Raw genomic sequence first — 22,815 nt, 5'->3', positions numbered from 1 at the left:
CCCATGTGGAATTTGATCAGTGAAGGTTAAGCTTCTTTCTTTTTTTTTTTGTTTATATAGCGCCAACATATTCCGCAGCGCTTTACAGTTTGCACACATTATCATCGCTGTCCCCCATGGGGCTCACAATCTAAATTCCCTATCAGTATGTCTTGGAGTGTGGGAGGAAACCGGAAAACCCGGAGGAAACCCACACAAACACGGGGAGAACATACAAACTCCTTGCAGATGTCGTCCTTGGTGGGATTCGAACCCAGGACTCCAGTGCTGCAAGGCTGCAGTGCTATCCACTGATCACCTATACAGTGCTAATCACTGAGCCACCGTGCTGCCCCAGGTTAAAGTAATCCTTCACTGAAAAGTAACTATACATTGTACTTGTAAAATCATCCTACCAGGTGCTTTTTGCTTTCCTTGCACAGCTGCTTCTGCTCAGTTGGGCTTTCCTTTCCTCCAGCTTTCAAGAAATCCAATGCCATGGCATGGGGAGTGCAATATTAATTCTAAACCTTTCCTATCCTGCCATTCCTACCCCTTTACTGTGTTGTGGGATAATAATGACAAATAAGTCTAAACCACGCGTTATCACTCCACTCCTCGTGCCAATGTGTTGCCATCTTTGAAGCAAGAGGAAAGGTTTTCAGATCTGAGAAGAGGGAGGCACTTATTGCGTACCACCCTCTCTAGTTACTGTATATATAGTGCCGTCCCTTATTATATAGCTTCCTCTGCTGTTATGTATAGTGCTGTCTCTTATATAGTGTATTCTTGTTATTTTTGTTATTCACAGCACCCTCTTTTATTACATAGTCCCCTCTCGTGTTAGATATAAAATGACTGCTGATGGAGGAGCCGGTGACTAGACAACAAGTCCACCAGCTCTTCCATTAGAAAGCAAGCTTTCCCATGCTCCATCAGCCATCATTGCATTATACAGCTAACAAGACAGGACGAGATGTAAGGGTCTGTGCTATACATAACAAGAGAGGGCACTGTATAATAAGGGATGGCAATATACATAATAAAGGAGACTATGTAATGATATAATGTACATACATGTATGTGTGTGTGGCTAAATATATATTTATAAATATTTGTAGCTTTGTCGCCATAAAAGGTAGGGGGCCCAGACACATTTTTTGCACAGGGGCCCGAAGCTGTCAGTGTCTGCCCCTGGGACTCTTGTCCTTAAGTTTCCATACAAAGGTAGTTGTAAAACCAGAAGATCTGTAGTAAACGATGACATAGGGCTGTGATGGTGTGATAGGCTATGTGGATATCATTTTGTGTATATTTCTATTTAACTTATTTTAAGTGTTTTTCTTGTATGTCTATAGCCTGACTGTATCTGTCTCTTGATGACCCCCTGTAGTTCTTTAATCCCCAAGGCTCCTTTGTTCTCCTCTGGGAGGCCTGGAAACCGCCCCAACCTGTTTGACTACCCCTGGACACAAGGAAGAGGAGAACAGGAGCTGGTCAAGTCAGTTCCTGTGTGGAGTGGATCGTGTAAAGACTGCACTTCAGAGAGAAGGACCCATTTTTATCCTCTGGTGCTAGAGTTTTGGACTCTCATCTCCCTGGACATTTTATCATGTTACTGGACTACATTCTTGTTCTGGACTATTGTATCCTCAGTGTGGTAGATTGTTTATGGACCTTCTAATTTTGCCTGTAATAAAGGTCTTGGGATTGTTCACCCTTCCCTCGCTCTGTTGATTGTGTGGTATCGGAGAAGGACCCCGTGACAGGAGTTAGATCGAAATGTGTCCTGACGATGGAACTGTATTCAAGGAATGTAGCTGATGTCATACACATTGGGAACTTTAGAAGACCCAAAGGACAACCTGAGATGTAGTCGAGAGTAGAAAACAGAAGATAATGCATCACCGTCATTATGAGGAACCACAGTTGGCCAAATGGGAAGAGCTATGCTAAGGATGCCTTCAAGTAACAGACATTGCTGGATAAGGTTGACAGGATATCTGATTTTTGTCATCAGATTCTTCTGGACAATGGGGTTCAGAACCAGCTATTACCTATAGTAGAGTATAGCCAAAGTCCTTCATTATATTACCTGGTAAATGAAAAGCCAATATGCTGTAGTCCTGCTCCTAATGAGCTCCACTGTCCTCATTGTCAACTTTTTAGCAAGTCACAAAATATCTTCTTAATGGAAACCAACATTGAATGATTGCCTATGTCAGGTGCATCAGGTTAGGAGATGAAAAGGAATAATTAATGCCTGAGAGTTCCATGTCTCTACGCAAACATTGCCCTCCTGGCCCCATAAATAATCTGCTTAATTTCGAGGGTTATGATGAACCATTGGTATCTTTAGAAGACCAAAAGATGTAGTCAAGACCAGAAAAAAGGAGGCTAAGGACTGAAGAAGTCATCATAGTCATCACGGGAAAGCACAGTTGGCCATGTGGGAAGACTTAGACTAAGGATGCTTTTGAGAAGAAGAAAGTGAGGCATTGCAGGATTCGTGGTAGACACGATATACAATGACGTAGTAGAGCACGGCCAAGGTCATTCATTGCTTGGCCTGAAATATGAAAAGTCAACATGGTCTAGTCCTGATCCTCAGTTTCTCTGTTGCCCCCATTTTCAACATTTGTTTTTAGAAGGCCAAAAAATTACTTCATGAAGAATCCCAGCTTTGATTTGTGTACTGTGTCATGTACGTCACGTTATGAGATGAAAAGGAATATTAACGTCTAAGAGCCCCATGCCACCATGCAAACATTGTCTATCTCCTGGCCTCATAAATAACTTATGTTGCTTTGTTCCGAGGGTTATAATGATTGAATTTTGCCCGCAGCCATAGACACCCTTCAACCAGAAACTGTTTCCCTTTTCTCGTTCCCTTGTTCGTTTCTGTCGTAGACCTTGACTTCCACGAAAACCTTCGCTTACGTTTGTGATCTTAAATAAAACGAAATCACTTCGTTTGAGGGACGGCGTAAAAGGCGAGCCTATTAGTAAAAAGAAAAATTCTAGGTGTGTGGGTGTTAGATCCTAAAGCGTTCTCCGACAAGGTGAAGTGTGTTCCTGTCTCTAAAAAAAAAAAAGTCTACGGTGAGGAACAATATTAATTTCCATACATCACCATATATGAATGTAAACTACGTGCTTATATGGAGTGGCGGTTTTATTTATGGGGGGGGCAAAAAAAAAAAAGAGGGCAACAGGTGTCTCTTCCAAAGGAAGAATAATTACCAGGTAATGACGCTAATAGACGGTTTGGCTGGTAATTACCTTAGCCCTGATTGACTGCCAGACTAAGGGTTAAAATAATAATGAGACTTGCCGGCGGAGATGACCCCACCGGTTATTCGTCTCCCGGAACGGAGACACAAAACAAGTTTCTAATTTCATAGGATTAGATTTACCCGAGTGTTCAGCAGAGCAAACGCTTGTTCTAATGACTGCTACTATGGCGAGCCAGCCACGGCTAATGAAGAAGTCCAGAAATGAAGCTCGATGGGTGGTGGGAAGAGACGGATGATTGTCAGAGCCATGATTGACTTGTAATGACATGTTTAGGAACCTAACTACTGGGCATTATGTCCGGGTGGCTGAGGCTCCGTTGAAGGATGATATGGCGAATGTGAGCGGGTGAGAGACAATGAAAAGCTTCCGGGGATTTGGAAATTATTCCGACTGGTGTATAATGTCGCTTTTATTAAGCTAATCGGATTTTGCAATTACATGACACGATGAAAGGCGCAGTGTTTAATTCTGAAGCTATTTTGATATTTTGAATGTCGGCCATCGTTCATGAAAGGGAACTCGTCACCGGCAGAGGCTTTTCCTAAAAAGGGGAGCTCAATACTTTTTTTTTTTTTTTTTTTAGAGAAACATCTCTTGATAAGTTGAAATCCTGCTGGCGGGATTCCCAGAGATCGGTTATATAATCTACGCACTGCTCATTTATCCTGCAGCACCACCATAGGAGAAAAGAGGTATTACAGAATACTAAGTTAAATCGGTAGGCTTTTGGGTCCTCCGGGAAGAGCACAACACATTCTCCAACTCTGACTTTACCGACAGAGTAGTATCATCTTTCGCTTTCATCCTTTTAGGATTATTTTAAGGATATCTGTATTACGTCCTATAGACATTATGTAAAGGGTGAAAGATAGCACTGATTGGCGTCCAAAGTGCCAAACAAGGGGTTGAAGAAGTGTAGCCCACCCAAATTAATTAGTGCATACTTCCTGTATACAGACTGCATGGAAATGTGACCCACTTGTCCCCAAAATGCCATCTGATCAGTAAGATAAGAAGCCACTATTGCAGCCTGAAGGGGCTCTTAAGTCTTTGATAACTCATCAGTCAACAGCTATTTCTCCTTTCTCTGAATCCCACTACATATACGTGGACTGTCAGCACATCTGAGCATGCATGTGTTTGTAATGAGAAGAGTGGAATAAGGTGTTGGTGGGAAAGACATCTCTGGTGGTGACATTTCTCCATTATCTCCAGTGGGAACTTCTTTAGTCCAACATCCCTCATCAGGAGGGAGTTGGGGGTCCCCAGGTACAAACGATAGTCGAACAGTCCCATAATATCCACAAACTTTGCTATGGACATCTTTATCATAAGAACTATTTCTAAACCAAATCTGAAATATAGAACTAGGGGGGCCTAAGCAGAAGACCACCACCTTCGTTATATCATATGTATAGGTTTCGTCTCTCTGGTAGCCGCTTGGATATGCACAGGTACAAGGTTTTTATATCAAAACAGAATAAAGTTTATTGTTCTTCATAAACTATACAGCTCCAAAATGAAACAGCCTTTGTTTAGCACAAATCAATAAAAAAAACAGTCCTCTCTCTGGGTAGGCAAAGTAAATCAAACAGTCTCACCAACTTGATATTACAAGAACCTCTCAGGCTGCAGTACAGACTATCCACCAGCTCCGTCTTTCTGCAGTCTCAGCAAAATACTCCCACCTGAGATAGACCAGGTGCATTTTATTAGGTCAGTAAAACCCAGACTGGGCTATGGGAGCGACCTTTCCCACCCAGGCTCTTCTGGTCGTTCCTAAATCCCGGACCCAAAATCCAGTAAAAATAATAACCACCTAAGTAACACATACCTCTCATCTATGACCTTACCTCCTGGCTTCTTACACATCCTATACTTTTCCCCCTGTTACATTGACCACTTCTCTTTAGCACCTGCTTTGTCTACTATGAATCTAAGGTAGTCTGACATCCAATTACTGCCTCATTAGAATCTCAGTTTGTTACTTTATCTTTATCCTATTGCTTTACACTGCAGCTCTGCTTATCCTGCAGGACGTTACTCTGAAATCTAGAATGCCAATTTTGCCAACATCAAGGACAGAACTCTCCCTTCCTCAAACAGGACCTTCCGTGTCCAAGGAAGTCCAACATCCCAGGATGCCCGGTGGGAGTTAATCCGCCTATGTTAAAGCAGGAAGCAGAATCCATCTGGATGAGAAAAACAACGCGGAGCGCCTCCAGACTTCATTCTGAGGCCTATTGTGATTGCAGATATTCAGCATAGATTTGTATATGAAACGAATGTGGAGGGGGGCTTAGCTGTATCCGCTCGAGAAGCTTATCACCGACTAGAGAAGAACTCATTAATTAGGGATTTTTTAGATTCCCAAAAGCCGGGAAAAGTGAGATGTCCACAGATGTTCTCTATTCGCGCTGATTGCCACCTAAGTCTTCATTCCTACTTGTCATCATCTTCATAAAAGTTTGGACCCACCACCCGCTCCTCAAAAATGTTTTCCAAACATCTGTTCATTTTTTTTTTTTGGGTGGGGGGGGAGGTTAGTCCTACATCTTATGGCGTAGAACTGCGCCAGTCATGGTGACTCATGTCTAGCCGTCGGTGATAAACAAGAGTTATTAATTCAAATTTGTGCACAAGATCGGAGCCCCCTGGCATTATAGATGAGGATGAACGCAATCTGTTTCTTCTTGTAATTTGGCTACTAAGGAGATTTTGCTGTAAACGCAAAACCAGCGTGTCATATGGAAGTCGTCCATCATCGCTATCCAGCAGCAAAACATGAAGGACCCTCTTGCCCGGGCAATAAGTGGCTGCCGCTGGATGGTACACAGACATATGGAAGGCACAGCAATATGGCCAAACCTGCCTTATTCTCCCATTACCCTGTAAATAATGCTTCTTCTCACTACTGGCCCCCATTACAGTGCATGGCGGTAGTCTTGCAGCTTTCCATAGACCGCCCCATAGCTACAGCATCAGAACAAAGCAAGTGAGCTTCCAGTGCACCCAATAAAATGCGAGGATATACTATATTTAAAGGGAATCTGTTACCATGTTTATGCTATCTAATCTGAGAGCAGCATGATGTAGGGGCCGAGACCCTGATTCCAGCGATGTGTCACTTTCTGAGCTTCTTGCTATTATTTTGATACAATTCTTGTTTTCTCTGCTGCAGATCTAGCGGTTCTCTGAATGTTGAGCCCCATGTAACCCCGCCTGCCCACACCACTGATTGGCTGCTTTCTGTGAACACTGAGCATAGGCAGAAAGCTAACAATCAGTATTAGGGGCGTGGATACACAGAGCAGTTCGCCAGGAGGCAAGAGACACCTAGTCCTGTAGTGATAATCTCCTTCTGATAAAACACTGGTTTTACTGAAACAGCAACACACAGCCCAATAAGTGACACATCGCTGGAATTAAGGTCTCTCAGCCCCTATATCGTACTGCTTTCGTATTACATTGCAAAAACCTGCTAATAGATTTCATTTAATAATGTGGTCTCCTTGGCTTATTTGAGAAGGATCGCACGGGACTCCCAACCTTTGATCTTTGGTGCAGATTTTTTGTGGATGTCCCTGTGGGAAAAATTCCCAAACGTTGAACGTTCAACCTTACTAATGTTTTAAATCCACAAATTGGAACAGGAAAGCGCCCACTGTGGGTAGGTTTTGCATAAATCCATGAGCCTGTTTTTAGCCCCTGTTGATCTTATAAGGTGAGGACCACTTGAACCCCCTGCCGATCCTGACAATTACATTTTTGTGAACTTTGGTGCCCTGGCTTTGCGCTGTGCAAGGAAACTTCAAGCTGCAATCTCCTGCACAGCCAGGTGGATGGGCCACAGCTGTACAGGGTAATAAAAAACAGTAAATAGGAGCTGCAGCCTCTTCCTTCTTAGGAACAATCAGGGTGTCAATCACTTGAAGGTTTAATCCTGTCTTCAAAAATAGAGATTATTGGATAGAGCTTGTGAAAACAAGCACTTTTGCAATTTATAACTTTTTAGAATTTTTAGCCGTTCTTGAGATATTAACAACTGTTCTTTTGTTTACAAGTTAGACAGCAGCGGTGGTCGGTCTCCATGGTAGCAACGTGTAAACAAAAGAAAAGTGCTAATATCTCAAGAACGGCTGATAATTTTAATAAGCAGTAAATTGCAAAATTGCTTGTCTTTGCAAGAACTTTCTTCTTATACCCATTCATGAAGATGGGAATAATCCCCTTTAACAATCATAAAGTAATGGGAGACACTAGCTACATAAGATGGGGATACTCCTTTAACGCTTTTTGTAATAGAGAAGTAGTAGATCAGACGTGAGCAGCAATAATGAGCAGATGTGATGTGTTCACCTGTAAATTATCCTTGTTGTCAGCTCGTGGCCGTGTAGAACGTCTCACATCATGGCAGATATTCTAAAGCAGCAGATTAAAATGCCATGTTTACCCAGCAGAACACATACAACAGCCAACCATGTGAGTTACGAGTTTTAAGATGAGATAGTCTGCGAACTCCTACTCCCGCTCCAGGAATCAATACCAGCCCACGTCTAAATCAATCCCTCCAGCTTAGCGGCTGCGGCGATCTAATAAGAACCATATAGTCACTGTTTTGCCTGCTGGATAATAGATAGCGCTTAGTCTGGGTTTGTTTTCTCTTCTACTTATATTTGCTGTCTTAATTTTTTTTTTCTTTATTATTCTCACAGAAGAGATAAAAAAAAAAATCATTCTCCAAATATTTTCTTAATACATATATTTATAGAGCAGAAGTAAGGTTTTTCTGATGCAGAACTCCAAATCTCTTACACGGAGGACACCTAGGAGGAGCCACCACTAGAGGGAGCTCCGAGAAACTTTCTTTTAAATTCAGCCACCAAGTCGATCCACTGATCACTCTGGGTTTCGCTGCTGGTATAAATAATTGATTTTGGCCATAGGAAGCCATAGTAGTCCTGGAATTTTCATCTGTTTCACTTGTTGCAGTGAAAATATAGTATTACATGGTGTAGATTCTAAACGAATGAGTTAAATTTACTAGAATGGGAGATGCTCCTGGTTTGTAGAAAGGGTTCTGAGTGGGGGACCTCCCTCCATGACAGTTATGTACCCCAATGGGTCATATCAGCAAGGAGATAGCAAGACATAGAGGCCAAAAGGCTCTCATACAAAAAATGGCATGGCACTGAGGGAAAAGGTACTACCAGTGCAGTTTTAGGGGTTGACTGGATCCCCAGGAACTCCATCAATAGAGAGTGCCCCAATCACGGGGTGAGGAAATGGCAGGTTTTCGTGGGCAGTTATAGGGGACGAAATCTAATCGATTGCCTATGGCTTCCCTCTTCTCTGTGAAGGACTGGATCCCCAGGAGCTCCATCAATAGGGATTCCACCAATCGGAGTGGGGAAGGGCTGGATGCCCAGGAGCACCATCAAAAGTACCCCAATCAGGAGGTGAGGAAAGGCCTTGGAGAGAAGGGCTGCTACCAGAGCAGTTTTGAAGGAGGAAAACTCGATTGCCTATGGCCTCACTTTTCTTTGTGACTCCCCAATAACTGGATGCTCAGAAGCACTATCAATCGAGAGTGCCCCAATCAAGGGGTGGAGAAAGAACTTTGTGGGAAGGAGCGCTACCAGGGGAATTTTAGGGGATGAATACTAGGCAATTGCCTATGGCCTCCGTTTCTTTGTGAACCATCAAGAGCTGAATCCCCAGGAGCTCTATAAATATGGATTCCACCAATCTGGGTGGGGAAAGGGCTTGGCGGAGACTGAAAAAGGAAGGACAGCAAGGTTGTAAAAAACCTTATTCGGCTAGAATATCTATAGATCCTATAAAGAATGATAAAAGATTGATGTCCCCCCATAGAATGGCCATTAATATCCAACCCATCCCTCCCCCAAGCCATCGCCAGTTTGGCAACATAGTCATCCAAGAAGCTTCACTCAATGACATACTGCTTTTGCATCAATGCGGGGTGGCATGGAGGTGATCAGCCTGTGGAACTGCTGAGGGGTTATGGAAGCCCCGGTTGCTTTGATAGCAGCCTTCAGACCGTCTGCATTGTTGGGTCTGGTGTCTCTCATCTTGACAACACTCCATAGATTCTCTATAGGGTTAAGGTCAGACGAGTTTGCTGCCAATCAAGCACAGTGATACTGTTATTTGAACACCAGGTATTGGTACTTTTGGCAGTGTGGACAGGGGCCAAGTCCTGCTGGAGAATGAAATCGCCATCTCCAATAAGCTTGTCGGCAGAGGGAAGCATGAAATGCTCTAAAATCTCCTGGTAGACGACTGCGCTGACTTTGGTCTTGATAAAACACAGTGGACCTACACCAGCAGATGACATGGCTCCCCAAACCATCACTGATGGTGGAGACTTCACACTAGACCTCCAGCAGCTTGGATTGTGGCCTCTCCACTCTTCCTCCAGACTCTGGGACCGCGATTTCCAAATGAAATGCAAAATTTACTTTCATCTGAAAACAACACGTTGGACCACTGACAACAGTCCAGTTCTTTTTCTCCTTGGCCCAGGTAAGACGCTTCTGGCGTTATCTATTGGTCATGAGTGACTGACACAAGGAATGTGACACTTGTAGCCCATGTCCTGGATACGTCTGTGTGTGGAGGCTCTTTAGGCAATGACTCCAGCCTCAGTCCACTCCTTGTGAAACTCCCCCAAATATTTGAATGGCCTTTTCTTAACAATCCTTTCCAGGCTGCGGTTATCCCGGTTGCTTGTGCACCTTTTTATACCACACTTTTTCCTTCCACTCATTATTCCATTAATCTGCTTGGATACAGCACTCTGTGAACAGCCGGCTTCTTTAGCAATGACCTTTTGTGGCTTCCCCTCCTTGTGGAGTGTGTCAGTGACTGCCTTCTGGACATCTGTCAGGTCAGCAGTCTTCCCCATGATTGTGGAGCCACTGAAACAGACTAAGGGAACTTTATAAACGCTTTGGAAGCCTTTACAGGTGTTTATTGTTAATTATTCTAATTTACTGAGATAATGACTTTTGGGTTTTCATTGGCTGTAAGCCATAATCATCAACATTAACAGAAATAAACCCATGACATAGATCACACTGTGTGTAATGACTCTATAGAATATAGGCGATTCACTTTTTGTATTGAAGAACTGAAATAAATTAACTTTATGATGTTATTCTAATTTTGTGAGAAGCCCCTGTATATATTGAAGGGTTACACAATTTCCCAGCACATAAAAGCCAATCTGAAGCTGTTGTGCAGCCATGGGACCCAGTCTGGGGGTCTGGAATGAATTTCCATGGCACAAGAGAAGAGTTTATCTTCTAAGGAAAGTCGCGGCACCTCCTCAAACAATACGCTCATTTAGATTCTGTGCCTGGATTCCTTCGAAGAGGAGGCCCCATCAAAAGACTTCCGCAACAATATACAAAAACATCAGGGCTCAAGCGCAGGGAAAAGCCGGGAGAAACGCTGCTTCTTATTTGCACTTAAAAGCTAAATCTTTCATTAGCATTTTAATAAAATATTCCTATTTTTCTTTGGCGGAAGCCAAGCTGTGTGTGAAAAGCGGCTCAGCGAACAATAGGGATTTTTACAGGGCTGCCGGCCCATTAGTCGCGTTCATCTTCCAGCACAAGAGTATTTATTGTACATACCAAAAGCTGCTCAGTCTTATAATGAAAAGTACAAAGACCACCGCTGCTGTCACCCTGTCACCTCCACTGCCAAATCCATCTGTCTGAAGAGAATTTTGCATTGCTGGTATCAAACGGCTCATGTGGATGTTCATATACACATACAGTATGCACCAATTACTTGTAACATTAAAATCACCTAATATTGTGTACATCTCCTTCTGCTGCCAAAAAGATCTGAGGCCTGTACTCTACCAAACCTATGAAGGCGTCCTGTGGGATCTGGCACCAATACTTTATACACAGATCCTTAAGTTGTGAGGTGTGGCCTCCACAGATCTGGGGATTGAGGACAAGTCATCACCTTAAACTCTTTATCCTGTTCCTCAGACCATTCCTGACCGACCATTATCCTGCAAACAGCCAGACTGCATTTCCTATCAGCATTAATGTAAGGCCATGGCCATGCCACCAGTCAGCAGTTAAACTTCTTTGGATACTATTGGTAGCTACTATATACTACAAGACCTGCCATATACCTGGAACGCCCCACAGGACCTGCCATATACTAGGAACGCCCCACAGGACTTTCCATATACCAGGAACACTCCGCAGGACCTGCCATATACTAGGAACGCCCCACAGGACTTTCCATATACCAGGAACGCTCCGCAGGACCTGCCATATACTAGGAACGCCCCACAGGACCTGCCATATACTAGGAACGCCCCACAGGACTTTCCATATACCAGGAAAGCCCCACAGGACCTGCCATATACTAGAAACGCCCCACAGGACCTGCCATATACTAGGAACGCCCCACAGGACCTTCCATATTCTAGGAACACCCCGCAGGACTTGCCATATACTAGGAACGCCCCACAGGACCTGCCATATACTAGGAACACCCCACAGGACCTTCCATATACCAGGAACACCACAGAGAACCTGCTATATACCAGGAACGCCCCACAAGACGTACCATATACCAGCAACGCCCCACAGGACCTGCCATATTCCAGAAATGCCCCACAAGACCTGCCGTATAATGGGAACACCCTACAAGATCTGCCGTGTACCAGGAACACTCCATAAGACCTGCCGTATACCGGGCTCTCTCCACAAAACCCTATGTATACTGAGAACACCCCACAAGACCCTCCATATAACGGAAACACCCTACGAAACCCTATATATACCTGGATCACCCTACAAGACCCTCCATAAACTTGGTACACCCCACAAGACTCTCATTATAGCAGTAACACCCCACAAAATCTGCTGTATACCGAAAACACCCCACAAGACCTGCCATATACCGAAAACAAGGACTTCCCCACAAGACTTTCCGTATATTGGGGACACCCCACAAGTCCTGCCATATACCAGGAACGCCCCACAAGACCTGCCGCATACTGGGAACACCCCACAAGATCTGCAGTATACCAAAAACATCCTACAAGACCTGCCATATACAGAGAACACTCCACAAGACCTGCCACATACATGGAACGCCTTGTAAGAGGAAGACCCGGACGGTCATGTGCGTCTCCCTAGATTAGATAAACTTTCTAACCTTTACATACGAGAAAGTGTTTTATATTGCATAGAACCTTATAGGCACCAAGGTGCCCAGATAATATTTTGATATAATATGTGGATGACTCAATGTGTTCTGATAAATGTATTAGATATAGGGAAAGGATAAGATTAGTACATAGGACATAGGTTAAGATTTAGCTATAACATAGGATTGGGTATAGTGCAGTAGTGGGTACAATAAGTTCAGGATGCAGACAGGTTTAGGATAGAAACAGTTAATGTGTTCAGGAACAGCCCATTGTGAGAGGCGCAGGGCCAGTTAACAAGAGGAACACTTCTTATTGCTGTGAAAGTAAGAGGTTAGATTGAGAAAGAGCAGTAGTTGGAGGTCTTAGGGCACGAGGAGCACGGGCTATTCAGCAGCAAGAGAACTTCAGCCATAAACTCGGAGTGAACATTCCTGGAACGTTCGGGCCTACGGTCCAACCGAGGCACTGAGAAGTGCTCTTCAATATCTTCCTAGGAGAGGAAGTTGGACAGGGAATCACATAAGGGAGTTGGGACGGGACTCATGGAAGCTGCAGAGTGGGAAGGAGTATCCCAGGGGCCAGGGAGGAAAGGGATAGCTCAGGGCGAGTGAACAGCGGACATCAGAATACGCTGTGCCATGGACTTTGAAAACGGAAACTTTTATGCAGAATCAGCGTAGCTACCGGGGGGGGGGGCAGAGGGGGCGGTGGCCCCGGACCCCGCGCTCTGATGGGGCCCACCCGAGCTATGCTATGTAACTATATCAGCGTGCAGATTGCGCCGATACAATTACATGCTGCAGCAGGGAGTGAGTTATGTGACCACTCTTCTGCAGAGGAGAGGGGGAGGGGAGGTCACTCACCCAATCCTGGCTGAGCGCGCTCTCCTTGAAAGCTCCCTGCTGCAGAGAAGACGCAGGGGGCTCTGCCTGTGAGCTGAGTTCACTGTCTGCTCTGCACTTGATTGCTTCTGACTGAGAGGAGCCTGAAAGCTGAGGAGCGTGCTGCTCCAGGACCAGTGGACACTGCACACAGCATGGGAATTGATGAGTATCTATGTTACTTACTATTTGAAGTGTCTAGTCTGTTGCTTTGAATATATACATACAACTTACTGCTATTTGGGTGTAATATTCATTACATGATGCTCTCCTTACGTGTTACAGTTTTCAGGCACTTTGCAGCGGTCACTGATGCGCTATATGGCGATGCTTTGTCTTGGCCTGGGAATTTACTGCACTTTGGGACTGAGAGAAAACCAGGAAAAGTGCAAACTAGAGATCGCACTGCTGGCTGCAGTCATTGAGCTGCGCAGAGAAAGCGGCGCATCCTCCCTGGCAGGCAGAGGGAGGGTTAAACCAGTGTATCGATCACCTTATCTCTCTGTTTGTGCTGGCGTGTAATTATTAACCTACCCGTTACCCGGGTGACAGCGAGTCCTGGAGGATTAGGGGATGTGCACACGTTGTGGATTACTCTGCGGATTTTTCGGCGTGGATTTGGCCAAATCCACAGGTAAATCCGCAGGTTAAATGAACTGCGTTTTACCTGCGGATTTAGTGCAGATTTTGTGCGGATTTCCCCTGCGTTTTTACACCTGCGGATTCCTATAATGGAGAAGGTGTCAAAACGCTGCGGATTCCGCACAAAGAATTGACATGCTGCAGATTTAAATCTGCAGAAAATCCGCAGCATGTGCACTGTGTTCTTCATTTCTCATAGACTGTACTGTACAACGCAGCAGAAACTGCTGTGGATCCGCAGGACCAAATCCACTGCGGATCCGCAGCAGAATCCGCAACGTGTGCACACACCCTAACTAGTGTTTGCTGCTCCTACTGGGAAGTGAAGTCTGGCACTTGTAGTGCCACAGCAGCAGTTAGTGCTTGATGACAAATAGCTGTGGAATAGTGTTTTTCTATACAGCGATTGTTAGTGGCATGGACATGTTACTAGTGTGATATAATATATTAGTATCAGTAATGCAGGTGACTTATTGTTGGAGTGAATCCTACAATGTGGTGAGCTACAGGGGGAGGGCGGTCACCCCGGGACCAGCGCTCTGAGGGGACCCACCCACAGCACGCCGATAGTGTTACATTCTGCGGCAGATCAGGCAGAATCGATCTCCCTGATCTGCCACCCGGCCGCTATGGGGCCCCTGAGCAGGCGCAGGGGCCCTGTGTCAGCAGTGGGTCCCCACCTGTCATTGCAAAATCAACTGTGTTGGTTGGAGGCCATTTCAGCTGACTCCATTGATGAGAGAAGGAGCATTATGCTCCCTCTCCCATCATCCCCCTCTCATCAGCTTCTGATGTCACTAACGCCAACACTGACAGGGGGTCGCAATGACGTCACTACTCGGAGCCTACAGTCCGGAGATGTGCGGGAGCTCGCAGCAGTGAAGGAACCAGGAGGAAAGGTGAGTTTTGGATTTATTTTTTATGAGGCTGCCTATGGGGTGCATTATATAAAGGGCTGCATTATTCTATAGGGTCTGCCTATGGGGAGTGCATTATACTATATTGAGGACTATAGTGAACTTGTCTGGCACATTATACTATATGGAGGCTATCTAGCGGGCAGTGTGGAGATTACAGTGTTGGAGCTATCAAACAATTTGGGGAATAATAAGCGGTCAGTATATATACAGTGAGGGGGGATTAGACTGTGTATAAGAGAGCATCATACTGTGTATAGGGGAGCATCATACTGTGTATAGGGGAGCATCATACTGTGTATAGGGGAGCATCATACAGTGTATAGGGGAGCTGTACAGGGGGGGAGACTCATGACATTATTAAATGTAAAGTGGGCACTTATTGTTATAGGGAACTCAGGTAACTGACTGTCAAAGGGGCACAAATGGCGCTATTACTTTCTAGGGGACAAAATATGGGCACTGTTTTCGAGATTTGCTTTAGAATTTAGAGGGCACAGAGAACCACACAGCATGTACAGTTAAAGGGACACATGCAGCAGCAGCGGCTCAGCATTGGGGTATCAGCAGGGTAAGGAGTTTGTGCAGGTGGGGAGTAGTCCCATTGGTGACAGTGCTGAAAATATGAGACATGAAATGAATCTTTGTTGTAATCTCTGCAGACGAGTCCTGGCTGGAAGAAGTTGTCATGTTGGTCTGGGCCAGATGGAAAAGTGAACGATTCCATCAGAAAGAACGTCAGCTGTAAGTCACCATCTGTAACTGTGCTGTGATCTCTTATACGGTATGTTGTGTAGGGCAGGTATCTACCACTCACTATATGGCGGTAATATCAATATTGGTCTTTATTTAGAAATTATATTCAGCAACAGCGCGGTCCTCTGCTGAGGTTCTCCTCCACTATTATTGTGCGTCACCGAGTTGTAAGCAAGGTTACCTGGTTGGGGGCCCACTCAGAAGTTTCGCCCCCCTGAACCAAAACCCTAGCTACGCCTCTGTGCAGAATACTGCGTGTTTGAATATGATGAAAATGGACAGTTAAGTAAACTTTGTTATTATAAAATGAATTTTATGTTCCCTAATGTGTGTGATGTGGTTCCTGAAGATGAAGAATCGGAGACAGCAAGGGCCTGCGACCAAAACAAGAGTGCTACACACCACACACATAACACAGGAGAAATCAACTTTTTTGAATTTACCAAATGGCTGCAATAAAACAAAGAGGGAAAAATTTAAAGGGGTCTGAATACTTTCCGTACCCACTGTATACCGGGAACACCCCACAATACCTGTCGTATACCAGACACATCCCATAATACCCTTCCTTTACAGGGAACATCCCACAAGGTAGTACTGCAAGACAGTGATGAGCTCCCCTACCACAAGACCCGACACGTGTTTCTCCCCGATGAATAAATGCATGCGTGTATCATGTCGTTCTGACAGGTGTCTTGTTTGTCTTTTGGTGTTTGGCTTAATTATTTTACATATACAACTTCTTAATGAATTTATACAATAACATTTATCTTCTTCAATAGTTCTTGTGATATGTTCCATCCCTGACACAATCTTTCTCCTTCTTTGGTTATTTATTTTTGTGCCACATGGGGAAGTGCTATATCTTTAGGTTACTTGAGATATATTGGTAAATATATTTTGAATTAGAAATATTTTATATTATTTTACCACCCTTATTATTTTCTTTGCATAATTCTGTATTCTTTTCTTTTGTATATGTATGAAAGAAACCAGGATCGCAACAGAAAATTGACCCCTAAAAATTCACTTTTAATTAGATAATTTAAAAACTTTGGACAATACCAGCTCATAGGGTACAGGACAATAAATCACCAAAAGACCACCAGACAAAAGAATTAATGTATAAATTATACTCAGGACAACCACACTCACCCTAATGGGCCCTAGTGAGTCCCTTCCTGACCGCGGAGGTTGGCACTCTAGTTGTTGACGATATGGCGCCCCCGCTCAACGTCGGTGACCCTGTAACACCCTAAAAATCCCTAGTCCACGACGAGGATACACAGAAAAAACACACATACATAAACACCCGCAAAAAAAACCCTAGTGGAGAGACTGGATAACGTCTCTTTAAAAAGTGCACACTTGCTATAACCTTATCTTGTAGTATCAATGTGAGCACTAAGCCCACAATAATCAGGTAGACTTATCTCGTAGTAAAAAATTCTCAATATTGCAGCTACAATAGCTTATCTCATAATAAAAAGAGCTTTATGCTGCATATATTGACAGACCATGTACAAAAAGCCCCCCCCAAAAAAAACAAAAAGAGAAAAAGAAAAAACGTCTACTCAAAAATAAAGGAAAGTCAATATTCCCATTAGCAGTAGTATATATTGCACAGTTAATGCACTCCAAATAATATAATCCACCAGGTGGAACAGAATGGCATAAATGCGCTGATTTAATCATCCATCATGGACATAATAGTCCAGACATAGGCAAAACCGGCAGCAAAGACACTCCCTATAATCCAGGATGCCATAATGCCCACATATAGCCAAAATTTACATTGCCATCCATCAGTCTGTTAGCGTATAAAAAATCAATACTAATCAGCCATTAGACGTGAGGCCCAGCCCGACGCGTTTCCCCCTTCAAAATGTTGAGGGTTCATCAGGGGCAAAGAAGAAGGGGTCTCATCACCCCAGCCCAAAGATCAGTGCAATGTGCGGCGTGCTTCATGTGTCTCTGACGCTCATATTTACCGCGTCTTAGTCGCAACGTCACTTCCGGTCACGTGTAATGGAAGCTGTAATTTCAGTGGACCGCCTTCTGCGTCCCATCCATCATGACCCAGTCGTGACGTCACTTCCGGTCACATGTAACAGAGGTCACCTCCGGTCACATGTAACGGAGAATGCGCCCTCAATGGAACGCACCCTGCGTCCCAACCGGAAGCGTGTCAAAGAAAGGGGCGGAACTGATGAAAAACATGTCCCTGATGCAAAAGCTCATTCTTGAGGGCGGATAACCTCCATCCATGTTCCGTATGCTAATGAAGTGACGTCACAAACACGCCACCAATCTTACAGTAGCGGAAATATCACAGGAGGAGTGCATCAAATCATGCATAAAAGTAAACACATAACGAAATCCCCTCCATATAATCATAATGAACAAAAACATAATAAAGCAATAATCATATAAACATTGAGTCACTCCCTCTGTTTTAATGCATGCGAAAATACCTTTAAATATATACGAGAATGCCTTTTAACCCCTTAAAGAGACACATCCATGTATCCAAAACCAAAATTAACTAGATAACATATTAAATATAGTGAAACAGTATCACGGCTCATAACAATCCGCCCTCAAGACCTGGTGGTCTTTTGGTGATTTATTGTCCTGTACCCTATGAGCTGGTATTGTCCAAAGTTTTTAAATTATCTAATTAAAAGTGAATTTTTAGGGGTCAATTTTCTGTTGCGATCCTGTTTTTTTTGTGTGTTCTTTTGATCCTTTTAAAAAATGTTTTGAGGTTTTTGGTATATGTATGAAAGACTCGGTTCCGAGGAAGTGGAAGAGGAAAGCGGAGGAGATCGTGAATTGATAATATGCGGTGGGACGGACGCGCTTCCGTGGAGGCTCCACAGGAAGTGCCAATATGCAAAAATTCCATCCGACCGAGTAAAGCACTTGTCATAGCGGAGGGGTTTTTTTTTTTTTAATCTACAAAATGTTGATTGAATTTGTCGGAAGCCACAACACAGAGCGCGACTCGTCCTCTGAAGCCTCATTTTCTTGGTCTGTTTCCTGCTCATCTTCATTTTCTGGCATCCGGATAAAGAAAAGCCAATTAACCTTTGAGGTATCGGCGCTTCTCTTAACGAGCAGGATCCCGAAATGTCCTAATTAGTGTTTGCTGTCCATGGAACTTGCTCAGTCCCCGAAACCTGCGATAAATAGCAAGATGTCTGCACAATATAATTGCAGCAAATTTCTATGAAATTTAGCACAAATTAAAGGCTCTAGTGTGACCTTGTGCAACGCTAAGGAATCCTCAAGTCCGTGTCCTCGTCTAACCCTTCATAGTACTAGAAATCTCAAGAAAACCATAAAGACCATGCCATTATTTGACTATTGCTGAAAAATTGAACCAAAATTGATGTCTACAAATTTGTGTAGTTAACCTCAATAACCAACCTCCGCTCTGCAGAAAGCGGAGATATGAGACGTTTTTGGTGGTATCCTCATACTACTGGCTCCGATGACAGTAGATGGTCATCAGGGCCACAAAGAATTTTTATTTCCTGACTTGGGTAAGTGGTTCTACTGGGTCCAAAAAAGCAATATGGATTCTCCGTGACCCTACAGAACCGATGTGACTTGATTGAGAGTGAAAAAATACACATGGCCTATTCTCATCTCAAACCTTTGTGAGTCCTCCTACCATGAGGATCCACTGAGTGCATTGACCACCAAGTCAATTCTCACATTATGTATTATGGACCAGCAATTCGGAAAAACAGGCAGATAGGGCAGATTGATAAAAAATTAGAACCGTAGATGGGCATGGTCCCCATAGACCAGTCCATAGAGTCCTAAATCCATCATCTTATGGCGTCCAACAACAAAAAAAAGGCTTGGTTGGTTTCAAGACCTGCATGATGACATTGAAAGGCTTGGTCAATCGATAAATGTCTGATTACTGGGGTTCCACAGTAGTGACTGCCATTATTCATAAAGGTCTTGAGTCCACATGGACACTACCACTCCATTCATCGTCTATGGGTCTGTACTTGGCCACCTCCGTCAATCCCATAGACTTTAAATGGAGTAAGAGTGAGCATACATGACCACTGGTCGGTGAGGCTCTCAGCAGTGCCCCTTCCCAGCAATTATCCTTTTATCACTTGTCCAGTGGACTAACCCCTTTAAGGAGCAGTCACATAAACCTAAACTGGAGTCCTGATGACAACCAACTTCAAAGCTCATAGACCTTCACCTACCTGCTCATGATACTCGATGCCCATACTGAGGGTATTGATCAAGATGGCGATCATGATCCCCCGGTTGAAGTACTTGCTGTCCACAATCCTTTTCAACCGGTTGGTGAATTCTTCCCAGAGTTTGCAAATCTTGTTCACCTCTTTCTCTTTCTTCTTGAAAGTCTTTATTTTCTGGACGTGATCTCTTTGGTCTCCGTGCCTCAAGTCCTGGGTGAACTCGTAAACTCCGTTTGCGTCTGACTCGCAGCTGTCAGAGTCGCTGAGCTCCAGTTCTGGATTTTCTAGGAGATTGGCGCAATAAGCGCAGTTCTGGAGCTCGCAGATGATCTGGCTCGGCTGGGGACTTGGCAAGGAACAGGGGACGCTCAGGCTTGATAATTTGCTGGAGCTTCGGCAGAGGCCTACAAGGAGAAAAGGGAAATAAAACCTTAAAATCTTTCATTGCGGTGGGAAAACTCCTTTTTGTAAGCTGCTCTCAGCACAGACCACATCAAAGTTGAATGTGACAAGATGCAAAGAGTCAGTAAAAGCCAAACGATGGAGAATTTTTAATCTTACCCAATTGCAAAATTGAATTTTAACCCCAAATACATGCATTGATGTATAAAAATAAAAATAAAAAGGGACAACCACTTTAAGAGGACTTTCAGACACTTACCATAAATATAAAGAGTTTGGATGTGGAATGTAAATTCTAGCTTACCCTGAATGCTCATCAATCCTGATCGAAAATGTGCCCACACTCGACAGGAACATTCATTTTTAGAAAGGGTTTACATAAAGGGCCTGAAGTTTGCTGGAACTGTTTACGAAAAAATCTGGAAAAACTGGAACCTGTGCATTTACAGCTATGTAAACTACAGGGCACCACATTGGGAACCTTGTTTGCCCATCAATTCCTATTGAACAGTTGTAGTTACCAATCCATGCAAAGAGTGGTGGGTAGAAGGTGGAGCGCAGCCCACAGGTTGGTTTTTGGCTCCTTATTTGCCTAGTTGTGGCGCTGGCTGGTAAGGTACTCAAATTTAGAGAAGACCTGTTGACAAGAAAGCCCCTATATTTTTTTCATGCATATAGTCTAGGAAACTGGAATCAGAAGAAGAAACGAAACTTTGACTAAATTGCAGTCACACTTAATACAGACTTAATATTGCCGCCTGCTGAAAGTAAGCGTTTCCGTAGGCATTGTGGGGAAAGCGGCAGTGCTGACACAGCGGCGGCTTCCATTAAATTCACCATACACATGCAAATCAGCCTACAGCTTTCATCCAAACATATGTGCTGTGAATGAAGAGCTGCGAACATCGGCTTATAGGTGCCGTCCCCGGGGGAATGTTTATGAGATAAACACTGGCGAGCCGAATACGGCTGGAAAATACTTTGAAAATTTGTCTCGTTTCGATTTTCCGAGTCTTGGGATAAATTGATCTCGGCAAGGTGGTGCAGGCAACAAGACGATCATTTATATACCTGACTGGAAAAAAAAATGCTGACATTTAGGGGGAATTTCATGCTATTTCTTTGTAGCTGTCAGGGCTTTGATTTTATTTTACAGAAATTCAACTCCATAGCATAAGCATAAAGCTACATGATGAAAAATATCTGCAGTCTCCACTAGGGGAAGCTGATGAGCGTACTGCATACTGTTTATAGCTCCCCCTAGTGGTGTCTGCAGACAGAATCTTATCATGTATCTCTGTAAACAGGGAGCTCCCCCTAGTGGTGGCTGCAGACAGGATCTTATCATGTATCTCTGTATACAGGGAGCTCCCCCTAGTGGTGGCTGCAGACAGGATCTTATTATGTATTGTTGTATATAGGGAGCTCCCCCTAGTGGTGACTGCAGGCAGGATCTTATCATGTATCTCTGTATACAGGGAGCTCCCCCTAGTGGTGGCTGCAGACAGGACCTAATCATGTATCTCTGTATACAGGGAGCTCCCCCTAGTGGTGGATGAAGACAGGATCTTATTATGTATTGTTGTATACAGGGAGTTCCCCCTAGTGGTGGCTGCAGACAGGATCTAATCATGTATCTCTGTATAGAGGGAGCTTCCCCTAGTGGTGACTGCAGGCAGTATCTTATCATGTATCTCTATATACAGGGAGCTCCCCCTAGTGGTGGCTGAAGACAGGATCTTATTATGTATTGTTGTATACAGGGAGCTCCGTCTGCAGACAGAATCGCATCATGTATCTACAGTGGGGAAAAAAAGTATTTAGTCAGCAATAGTGCAAGTTCCACCACTTAAAAAGATGAGAGGCGTCTGTAATTTACATCATAGGTAGACCTCAACTATGGGAGACAAACTGAGAAAAAAAAATCCAGAAAATCACATTGTCTGTTTTTTTTTTCATTTTATTTGCATATTATGGTGGAAAATAAGTATTTGGTCAGAAACAAGCAATCAAGATTTCTGGCTCTCACAGACCTGTAACTTCTTCTTTAAAAGTCTCTTCTTTCCTCCACTCCTTACCTGTAGTAATGGCACCTGTTTAAACTTGTTATCAGTATAAAAAGACACCTGTGCATACCCTCAAACAGTCTGACTCCAAACTCCACTATGGTGAAGACCAAAGAGCTGTCAAAGGACACCAGAAACAAAATTGTAGCCCTGCACCAGGCTGGGAAGACTGAATCTGCAATAGCCAACCAGCTTGGAGTGAAGAAATCAACTGTGGGAGCAATAATTAGAAAATGGAAGACATACAAGACCACTGATAATCTCCCTCGATCTGGTGCTCCACGCAAAATCCCACCCCGTGGGGTCAGAATGATCACAAGAACGGTGAGCAAAAATCCCAGAACCACGCGGGGGGACCTAGTGAATGAACTGCAGAGAGCTGGGACCAATGTAACAAGGCCTACCATAAGTAACACACTACGCCACCAT

General features: G+C 44.0%; 1 protein-coding gene across 5 annotated transcripts in view; it reads right to left on the bottom strand.

Annotated features, from left to right (window-relative positions):
• CACNA1H (calcium voltage-gated channel subunit alpha1 H) overlaps positions 1–22,815 on the bottom strand; it is a 256,461-nt gene that overhangs the window by 130,502 nt on the left and 103,144 nt on the right. For all 5 annotated transcript variants that reach the window (XM_073558450.1, XM_073558454.1, XM_073558453.1 and 2 more), the window contains exon 8: positions 19,922–20,322. In XM_073558450.1, coding sequence (XP_073414551.1) covers positions 19,922–20,322 — 401 coding nt within the window. The remainder of the gene's footprint in view (positions 1–19,921; positions 20,323–22,815) is intronic.

The sequence above is a fragment of the Dendrobates tinctorius genome, unplaced genomic scaffold, assembly GCF_039654945.1.
Source record: "Dendrobates tinctorius isolate UK_male_01 unplaced genomic scaffold, ASM3965494v1 ptg000257l, whole genome shotgun sequence".
NCBI lineage: Eukaryota > Metazoa > Chordata > Amphibia > Anura > Dendrobatidae > Dendrobates > Dendrobates tinctorius.
This window is presented reverse-complemented; position numbering and strand designations above follow the sequence as displayed.